This window comes from Phaethon aethereus (genome assembly GCF_964289735.1).
Source record: "Phaethon aethereus genome assembly, chromosome: 3".
NCBI lineage: Eukaryota > Metazoa > Chordata > Aves > Phaethontiformes > Phaethontidae > Phaethon > Phaethon aethereus.
Window position 1 is genome coordinate 3621624 of NC_138576.1, and position 10837 is coordinate 3632460.

Genomic DNA, 10837 nt, shown 5'->3' on the forward strand with positions numbered 1-10837 from the left:
TCACACTGTATGTTCATTATACAAAGTCCCTTTTCTCGTCTTGAAGTTCCCTTCTCTGATGGATGTGTGTTGCTACAGAGGATCCAGGATTTGCTGGTGCTGCAGTTGGAGGAATGCCAGCCTGGGGGTCATTCCTCTGCTTTGAGATGCCTTGGGTGTAAGTTACCTCCTTTGCCTTACTGCTTGTGGGGGTAACCACACAGTGACTTGTGGCCATTGCTACAACAATATCAGGAACATGTATTGCTCTGGGTATAACTTCTAGGGCACACGGGCAACTTCTGGCTGGCTGGAGTTTCTGTAAAAATCTGTCCAACATCTGTCCATAATTTATACCACAGGCAAAAATAAGCTAGAGTACACTGGACTTAACAGAGCAAGTCAACAAACACATCTTCTCACCACTTCTTGTGGCTGTATACCATTTAACCCATGGTCCCTCACCTGCTGGGAGGGCTCCTTTCCACTGGAAATCAGCTTCCCACCTGAAATAGTCCCATGGACCCTGTGCTTGGGCCAGCAGAGGCTGAGGATCGATACCCATGGAAACATCCAGGGAAGAGAGTGACTGAAGACATGGCTCTAGCCTGGGAGGAGGTAAAGGGGAAGGGAAGAGGGATTTTGCTGTGCTTTGTGGCTGATCTTTGACCTCCTCCTTTGATTTTTGAGTACAAAGAACCATACTGGAGCTGCGTCCTCTTAGTTACTCTGGGGGGAAAAGAAGGAGAAGGGACTTCGCAAAGGAGCAGGCTAAATGCACATGTTGGGTTCAGATGCTCTCCACGCTTCCTCCATGCAGGTTCTGTCTTCTCGACGAGCACCTATGTGCTGCCTCAGTGCCCAGCTCTGATGCTCTACCCTGCCACCAAGACCAGCTGTTGGTTCCCTGTTTGCTCCTGTTCCCTCTGCCCCTCTTTGGCCTCTTTTTGCCCAGCCATCAGGCAGAGAGAGCCCTGGCACTGCCCAGTCCTCTCTCTCTTTCTCCCCCATCCTTCCCTCTTCTTCCCCCCTTCAGCACAGCGAGAACCGGCGGGAGTTGATGTTCATCTTGGTGACCCCAATGAGCTTGAGCGGGGTGGAAAGGCTGAAGGAGCTCATGAGGGGGAAGTCGCAGAAGAGGTCGGAGAGCTCGTCCCTCTCCTCCAGCTCGTACGTGGCATCATTGAGCATGCGCTGGTGCAGGTGGCAGGTCTGCTCGATCTTCAGCTTGTTGATGTCACTGCGAAGGCGCATGAGCTGCCTTGCCAGTTGCTGGTCCTGCAGGCGCATTTCTGCCTGAAACACAAGATGAAGGGTGGAGAGGGAAGAGAGTATTGGCAAGGGAAGAGCAAATTTGTTCATCATGCTGCTCCCTGCTAGAGGATTCCCCAAATCATTGGAAATGTAACTCATCTAGAGGTGTCACCCCATTGCAAAGAACTCAGAGGGAGATGGGCGTCTTCCAGGCCAGCAATGCATGCCAGTCAAATACCAGCTCAGGATGGTGAATTTTTAGCGTTCAGGAAGCCTGTGCCTGCTCAGGTTTTCAGGAGAACCAGGAAACTGGAATTAAAGCCAGCCATGCCAAGGCTCTTGGCTTGGCTATCCATCAGTGCAGGCTTCATAGCCTCCAGCTCAACCTCAAGCAAAGTCCAAATTAATTTTGTTCATAAGGGAGCAGCCACAGTGAGAAGTAGCATTTAGTGGTGGAAAAGACCAATTAAAAGGACCCCAGAGAACTGATCCCCAAATACTCAGCCCAGGTTTCCAGCCTGCATAAATCAGAGTTGGTTCACAACAGCCAAGAACGTGGCCCTCCACATCCCCTGTGGCTTATCTCACTGAAGTGGCTCTCAGGGTGGGACCTCCATCTTTTCCCACAGGAGAGAGAACAACTGTCCCGCAGTTAACAAGCTAAGTGTTTTGAGGTTTTTTTCCTCCCCTGGCACCTAACTTCAGAAGGTGGAAGATTCAGAAGTGATGAAAGAAAAGAATTTGTTTGTGGTTTTTTTTTTATTCCAACTTATAACTAAACAGAAAATTTATTGCCACAAGATATTGGGAGTGGTGAAGGAAGGAGGGGAACACTTGGTGCAAGAATCAGCCTTTGTCTGGGGAACAGAAGCAGGTAACATTGCAGCAGCAGATGCCAAGAAGACAATCCCCACGTCTCACCCCACATCCCTCCTCACAAAAAAGCAACAAACCGCAAGCCTGAGAGAAAAGAGAGTAGTGGGAGAGAAGCTGAACAGCTCTTAGCCAACCTTGAGGCTTAATTAAACCTCTCTGTAACTACTGGAGACAGGCAGGAAGCAAAACTGTCTGGAAAACAGTCCTACATCTGCCCCGACATGATATCGTGCCTCTCTCCCACGGGTTGCCTCCTTCGCAGGACAGGACTGGTGCTGGAAGGAGCCCCTTGGTACCAGGGCTCCTGATTTTGTTTTGTTTGGGGTTTTTTTCCCCTCCCAATGTCTCACTGGGTATGTGCTGTCCTCACTGACTTCTCAGTGCATGAGACGATGCCCTGAGCTCATCTCCAGCTGCACCGTGGAGCTGCCCTGACCCCAAATCCACCCTTTACCTTCCTCCTTTGATTTGCGTCACTGGTTTCTTGGCTCCCTGTGGTTTGAACCAGCTCAGAAACAGACCCAGACTACAGCTACAACAGTATGTTAAATAGAGCGCTGCAACAAAGCCTCTCCACTTGATTGCGGGCAAGGTCCCTTGAGCTGAGGCCAGCTCCCGCAGTCCTAAGCAATTCCGCCCAGGCACTCTTCAGGAGTTAACACAGAGGGGTTCATCTCAGGAGGCACTGGGGATACAGCTACCTTGCCTGGATTTTAACAGCGTGGAGGTGGCCAAACCATAGCAGTTTGCCTCCAGGCCTGGAAACGAGCTGTTCAGTTTACAAGTACAGCTCTGGGGGTACAGCTCTGATCTCGTGACTTGTACGTGAAACTGCAGAAGGGAAGAGAGGAGGGAAAATTTCACCTCTGCAGGTGGCCCTTCCTCCTCCAGGCGATGTCTCCAAAGATGTCAGGATTGCCCCTTGCGGCATTGCCAGCCTCACAGCGAGGTAAAGCCACCACCTTAGGGTGTTGAAGGGTGTTGTCACTGCTTGTGCCCCTTGGGAGGCCCCTTGGTTTCTCGAGGCCTCAGGAGTACCTTGCATGGTGATAGATCTCATGGAGGCCGGTCCATGGGGTGGTGGCTGTGTGGGGAGCAAAACACTAAAGGCACCACCATGGGCAGGAATGGTGGGGTGCCCTACAGGACATGGCCTCTCTTGCTCCTTCTGCTCATCACCAAGGCTTGGCCTGGGATGCAAACACCCTGTCCTGCCTCCATGAACTTGTCCGTCAAACCTTGCTGTGTTCAAAACCACTCAGAATATTAGCAGAAATCCTCATTCTCCTCCTCTTTCCCAGAGGTCCCTCACAAGTACTGGAAACACTCAATCTGTCCCATGCTGAGGACCAAACCATCTCTAGAAATGATTAATGATCTCTTTTTAAAAGGAGCACTATCAGGTCAGCAAAGCTCTGCAAAGCTTCCTGGAAAGAAATAATGGGATTACAGGGGTCACATCATGGGAAGCCGTGGGTTTTCAGTTTACACAGTTCACCCACAGGGCCGGTCAGCACAGTGTAACTTCATGCACCAGTTCATCTGTGTGGGATGACAGCATGATCCCACCCACTCTGTGCAATGTCCTGGAGAAACCCATGGGGAGCACCCAGCAGAAGCCGTGCATTTTGCTTCCTTTGAGTCTCACCTGCCAAATGCAGGAACAGCCTCAGGTTTGTATTGCTCACACAAACTGCTTTTTAACACACTCTGACTCCTTCCGCACGCCCAGCTCCAACAGGCAAATGGCTGCCTTTCATCTGCATGGTTGGAGCACACTGTTGGGATGGACAAGCTGCTCATTGGAACTTCCCCAGGAGGGAACCAAACCCAGGTCCTTCCTGGCAGAGGAGCTACTGCAGCTCCTAGGCTGAATCACAAAGCTGGACCACAGAGGCCCAAAGTCTTAGGAACCGAGGAAGGATTTTCTGTGTGGATTGAGCCTCCAAGTCTCCCAGGGATGTTTAATATGGGGGAGAGAGAAAAAGTTTTGGGTGCATCCTTGCCTGCTGTCCACTCTAGTGGCTTAGCACAAACAGGTAGAAGTAGCTCAGAGTGTAGCCTAGACTTGTCTTCAAGTTTGCCTTAACCATATGGTCACAGAGAGGAAGACCAACAATGTTCCCACTGACAGTGGTCCATCTCCCTGCATTGCTATGGGGGGATGTATCAGCGCAGAGCACCTCATGGTATGGAGGTGTGAGCTCCTTGGGACCTCTTCCCAAAAGAGAAATGCTCCATAAACAGCATCCCAGTCTGTGGTCCATGAAGCTCAGTGTGATGGTCTGTGGAGAAGTGGCTGCTCCCATAGGGCTAGTCCTATTTCCAAAAATTCAAAAGGAACTTAAATCTAAACTGGTGCTTTCCTGAGTGCAGCCACTTGGATTTAAGCACAGAGAAGCACAGGCCAGTTATTAGACCTTTGCCAAACACTTCAGAGAAAGGCAGTTAAGTCTGTGTTTTTGTTTGAGGCTTCATCTTCAAAGGTGCTCAGATGTCATGCTGCCGTGCCTAATTTTAGATGCTCATGCACTTGTGGTGCAACACACAGCCTCAGATGAGGTATCTAATGTCCTTCTGCAATGCCTGGGAGTTACACACCACCAACGTCCAGGATACCTTTGCCAGCTGACACACGCAGAGCCTGGTGTGTGTCCCAAATCTCACGCTTCTTCAGTGTTGAGTTTAGTCTGTGTTGACTCCCTCAGAATTAATCATATTACCATCCCTGATGGAGGTATGTTCTTTTTTGTTATATTAAGGGGTGCTAAAATGCTTCCACGATTAGGAGAAAGCCCACTGCCAGAGGAAAAGCCTGGCAGCTTAGTGAGGTGAACTGAGGGACATCTGAGTGGGCTTGCACGTGGGCTTATGCAGAAGAAGAGCACATCATTTCTCAGAGCTGCAGTTACATCTCCTTTACATGCATAAATCCACATCCACCCCATGAAACTCACTCTCCAAAACAGTGTGGATGTCCCTTGGGGACGGTCCTGTTGTGTGATAACTCCTAAACTGTGTTCCTGTTCTACCAATTTCACAGTAGAGATGACCCTGCTTTGGTGCCTGTGCCCATGTCCTTTCACTGCTTTAAATAAAAATACAGAAAAATCCTTCCTGGACCTGCTATGTAGCAGAGGACTCCCAAAGCAAACCAATCTCCATCACCATATCCATACTGTAGATGCCTTCTCCCCCTCTCACCTCTGAACAACCACAGAGCAATCTGCAGTGAGGCTCATGTCGACACTGTTTTTATTGTCTGCCAAGACAAAGTTTATTAAACTGCATTATTGTTTAAATTTACTTAAGTATTTGTTCAGCCAATATCAGTATCCCAAACAGAGATAATAGCAGTTAATATTTAATGATAAATGTCTGACCAACAGGACATAGGTGTTTTATGATTTCCCAGGACAGAGCATCAGACATTTGTATCTCTTTTTAAAAGTATTTTCTGCATTCTGGCTCACACACCTCAAATTTCAGTGCCAAACGTTGGTGAATTTGAGATGGAAAGAATATTTTCCTACTGGGGCAAAGTCAGAACTGTCCTAAGATGTCCCAGTTCATAGCAGAGTTTTGTTCTTTAAACACATTTAGGAGGAAAAGGACTTTGAGGGCTTTATTTTAGAACTTGTAAAACCTGACAAATTTGAAAAACAAAGAGGAAAATATGGTCTGACCACTCTGATCCTTGGGTCTGTCACCATACCCTGGCTGTTGGGGGCTTTACTTTCAGCATTGATGAAGAGCAGCCACACTTGACAATGCAAAGGCAAACATGAGGGCAAAGAAGAGGCAGGAGGAGTCGGAGAGGGAAGTGTTCCAGCCCTGGGGCAGTTCAGCACATGCCGAGTGCTGCAATTTGCTCGTACATCTACACAGATCATCTCAACGCAAAAAGCAAGAGCAGCAGTTTGCACGTCTGAATAAATCACCTTTGGGCCAGATTCTCAGCAGGTCCCAGCTGACATGGCTGGCTGAGCTCAGTGGGCATATGTCAGTCCTATAAACAAGAGCCAGGTTTGATGTGCAGAATCAGGTCCTGGGACAGGTCATGTGGGATGAAAGACCAAGAACAGCAGATGCACAGTAAGACCTTGGGTTTGTCCTTCACTGCGGAACAGGAGGAGCCTGAACCTGGCTGAACCTGAACAAGAGCAGACTCTGGAGACATGGAGGCAAATTCCTTGCAGTGTTGGATGATCCTTTTTGTGTGAGCTGGGAGTAATGCTTCAGGTTTTACAGGTAACTTTGATTTTAAAGCTGGGCGCTCCTGGACTATCACTTGACCAAGCAATTAACCTATGCCATGGCCCGTTCTGTAGCACCATGTCCAAGGGGAAGTTTGGGCATACTACTAAATTCACTCTGCTGCCTCTTACTGGCTTTGGCTGGGATAGAGTTAATTCCAAAATGGGGCGTTCCTGTAAAAATTGCTTGTTGGGAACAGTCCCCAGCATGTGCAAACTCCTGAAGCTCTAACTGTTTGGCAGGGTGCTAACTGGTACAAGCCAAGACCATGCTGGGGCTGTGCTATTGAAACAACCCAGCCTAAACACACCGGTGGCTGTGATGAGGGTTGCACAGTGTGGGTGATGGAGCTGCATGACCTGCATCGTTGTATTTCATTCAGTAAGGACACAGGCCGGTGTACTTCTTTCCAGGATGGAAATCTCCACATACACCAGCTTTGGCCCTTTCATTGGATAGATGAATCCTACATACTCTAAATTGACTTCTCGTGAAGGACTGTGTAAGAGAGGAGGGGAATTCACCCTGCAGCAGAAGACAGTGTAGTGGAGGCAGATTTCACCCCAACTGTGACTACTGGATCATTTTTGGATGATCTTCAGAAAGCTGCCCGGGATACTCACACTTGCTTGGGGCAAGGCTGGGTTGTGTGGCGCTCCCAGGTCTATGGTCCTCTATGTTAAACTAGACCAGAAGGGTTGATTGCCCACTTAGGTTGACCTTACCCAAGGTGTGGGGTGCTGGTCCCATCCCTGGCTGCCTCTAGCAGGGTGCTGTCTGAGGGATGCTACCCTTTCTGGCTTTGACTCCTACCAATGTAGAAGCTTAAACATAACCATATCCTGCTCTGAAGCCTCCTCACTTGCTTTACTATCACAACATGGGGGTAAACAAGGAAAAACCCTGTCTGTGTTGGGATGTATGGAAGCTTGTTCATTTTTTTGAAAAGAATCTGGGTTTCACCCTCGAAATGTAATGTGAAATGCAACTTTTTGTTCCAGCAGCCTGTGATACGATGGCCTTGCTGTGTTCTCACTGTTTGCTGGCAGCTCTTACCCAACAATAGTGCCTCCAACATAGCTATTTAGCTGTGTGCTCAGTCAAATACATGCTCTCTCTTTTGGGGAAATTGTTCTAAATTACATGAGTCACATCCAGATCCAGCAAAGACTGGTGTAATTAAGAGGCAGGAAAATGGAAAGTGAGGAACAATTAGGGTTTGCTTTGCCCTTTTTCCTCTTCAATTTAAACTTTATTTTTCATCAGATGGTGGTTTATATACCACACCCTAGTCTAAAGGGTAGAATCAGACTCTGAGACAATTTATACTTCCATCATGGGCAGAAACTGAAAGAACAAACCAAACTTTTTAAAATCTGGGGCTCTGAGAAGGAAAATCTGTTTCTTACTGTCTTTGGGCATCTTGAGACTTGGTTTTTACAAGAAGTGCACTGTGAATTTAAGACTGCATCACAGATGTAAGCACGGACCCAGATTCAGGTCTCAGATCAGGAGCTGAGATTCTCCAGAGCACTAAGTGATTTTAGGAGATCGGCTCAAAACTCTTTGTAATAGTCCTTGATTCCTGAAAGCGCTGGCCTTGCCTTGTGAAAGCCATGGTCCTGAGAAACACCTCAACCCCCAAAACTGTGACATCCAGAACCACCTCTGTAAATAACTTCACTAGAAATCAATCTGTCTGGGCAAATACAGCAAGGGCAACAAAAAGTTGACAAATAAAAATTCTCTGGAGCAAAAGTCACAGACAATATTTAAAAGCTATTATTCATTGTTGTGCATAGGAAGTTTTCCTCAAAGACTTTCAGTGCTTATCAAAAGCAATGCATTTGCACAGGAACATTTTCACAAGCGCATCTGAACCGCAAGCGATGCCCCAGCTCCCTGGGACCCTGTTGCAAATATTTCTGCTGTCAATACAGTTGCAAATGCTGATGGGACTCAGAGGCAAACTTCCAGTTAGGCACAAAGCCTGACATGGCCAACAAAGCCACGTGACACAAGTCATTTCCAGTCACGTGGGCCAAATAATGAAGATTTTTCATTGTAATGAGGAGAAGGGAAGAATCACTAGGAAGTGTGGTCTTGGTGTCTGCTTGCTCCTACACTTGTGAAGAGCACGGGTGCACATTCTCCAGCCCTGAAAACAGTTGCCCTGATCTGGTCACGTCCATCCTGTTGACCTCCTGTGGCCTCCAGGAAAGATGTGCTGCATCCACGCTTCCTCCTGGGAATTACCTTCAGGCTGTGCTGACTCCTGAGCTGGGTTGTGAGCTGCTTGGGTCAGCACTAGTTGGCCCAAGTCAAACTTGTGCCAAAGACCGTTATAGCAACACAACATATAAAAGATGAGCTTCCAGCACACATGCCCTGTGTATCTTCCCAGCATAGGTGTTGCATTTTTATCTTGTCTTCCTCTCTGTGAAATTACCAGTTCGTAACTACCAGAAATAAACATATGTGTAAGATAGGAGCCGAAGCTGGATGGAAGGATGACAGAAATGTGGACCGGCTTCTAATGAAGCAGGAGCCAACAGACGATGAACCTGTAGGAGCTGGATGAGGAGGGGCCTGAGATAAGGTTCTGGCATCACACATACAGCAGAAAATGGAATATTATTCACTAGATATCATATAGTCAGAACAAGAGATTTCCCACAACAGTTTGAAACAAAAGGAAACACTTGGTCTTACTGTGCAAATGACTTGCGGGAAGCAGGTTGCCACAAGACCTTATAGAGAGTCATGAGTTTAAAAAAAAAAAAAGAAAAAGGGAGAAGTAGGCAAACACTTGGAGGTTAGATCCACTAATGCATGTTAAATGCAGTGGTCAACATACAACCTCCCGCTGGGGGAGTTCCTAAACCACTGACAGCCACAAGCTGCAAGGGCAGATCCAGGGGATGGATCTAGTCACGCTTCCTTCCTGACGAAGCATCCCTTTGTGATACCCATCAGAGGAGGGCTATTGCACCAGCAGTGCCCTCGTATTCATGGTGTACTCATACCTGCTGTATTCATCTGGGTGTTGAGATATAATTAGAGAAGCAGGGGAGGGGGCAAACTGCTAAAAAGTCCTAACCAGCACAAGCTACCATGTTTTCCCAGCCTGCTGGATGCCTGCAGGGATGCTGAGGTGGACCCAGCTCCTTCTCTGAGGTTATGGGTGCTCTGACATTTGGCTTTTCCCTTCCCTGGGCTGCTCCTGCTCCCACCAGCCACAGAAAACGCAATGATTATTTGTGGCCTTTTCACCTGGGTTGAATGCAGGTAGGAACAAGGAGTCGTTTGTTTCCTCATATTTTTTTCCTCTTCTTGAAAACACATGCTGTCTAACAGGGACAGGAAACCACTTACCAGTTCCTTCCTGAGCCAGGTCAAAGCTTCATCGATGCTCTCAAAGCCACCTATTCTCCCTGAGGTAAGAGTCACCTTGTCCTGGGCAGAGCTCCCATTGATATGCAGCTGTACCTTCCTCAAGGGGACAGTCTCCCCCGTGGCCTGTCTGGCCTCAGTTACCTCCTCCTCCTCCTCTCCTTCTGGCTGGGGGCTCTTCCATGCCTGCTCCTCCAGCTTCGCCTTCCATTCCAAGTAGGACGGGCGCCTGGTCTCCAGTCTCAGCTTCTCTGTCAACGCCTTGAGGCTCCTCAGGTGGTCATCAGGAGGAGCAGCACCTCCAGAGCCAGCATCTGTGTTGTCCAGTGCCTCTTCTATTTGGATTTTTGGTAGAGACATCCTCTTTGGGAGTCAAATGGCATAGGGGTGTGCTGCAAAGGGCCAGGGGTGGCTGTGGGAAACCCTCAGGGCTGAACCAGCTCCTGCGGCATGCCAAACACAGGCCCTTGGAGGACAGCAGTGGTGGTGGCGGTGGCTCCTGTTCATGCACCACACTGGCCTTGGATGAACACCTGGAAGAAAAGCAGAGGGTTGGTTTCCAGTTTGAGAAGGAAAAGTGAGCAAGAAGGGAGAGGCAGCTCCTGCTGCAGTGGAGGGAGCGAGGGCTGTGGGAGAGGCATGCTGCCAAGGTGCTCCTGGGGTGTGTTACCTCACCTCAGCTATCTGACTGCTTTTGGGGCAGGAACAGACAGGCTCTGGCTTTTAGGGAAGCTCTGGTTACCTACATCTCCAGTCTTAAGGGGCCACAAAAGGGGTGACAAAGAGGCCAGGACATGTTCACAGACCTCTCTGGAGCTGTATCACACAACCCAATATCTTCTGGAGACAGAAATGGCTATTGGTGAAGTAAGAAAACCCAAACTTCTCCCAAGAGTTTGAGCCAAAAGGAGAGCTGGGAAAAGTGACGTTTTTTTCCACCCAGTGTTACAGATTTCTGTTTAGGTCTGGATTTGCTAAAGATGCTGCTCTGCAGCTATAAGATTCAGTTCCTTCCTGTCCAGCAGGCTCAGGGCAGGAGTATGGTACCCAGCGAAGCGTGGGAGTAACTGGGGTGCTG

At 48.6% G+C, this 10837-nt stretch overlaps 1 protein-coding gene across 1 annotated transcript; it reads right to left on the reverse strand.

Moving 5' to 3' along the window:
• Positions 1 to 1011: 1011 nt before the first annotated feature.
• On the reverse strand, positions 1012 to 10266 carry FAM167A (family with sequence similarity 167 member A; the record flags this gene model as incomplete). Its single annotated transcript, XM_081998117.1, is given in 3 exon segments — positions 1012 to 1275; positions 9742 to 10131; positions 10135 to 10266. Coding segments are annotated over 3 exon segments (786 nt in total).
• Positions 10267 to 10837: the final 571 nt, after the last annotated feature.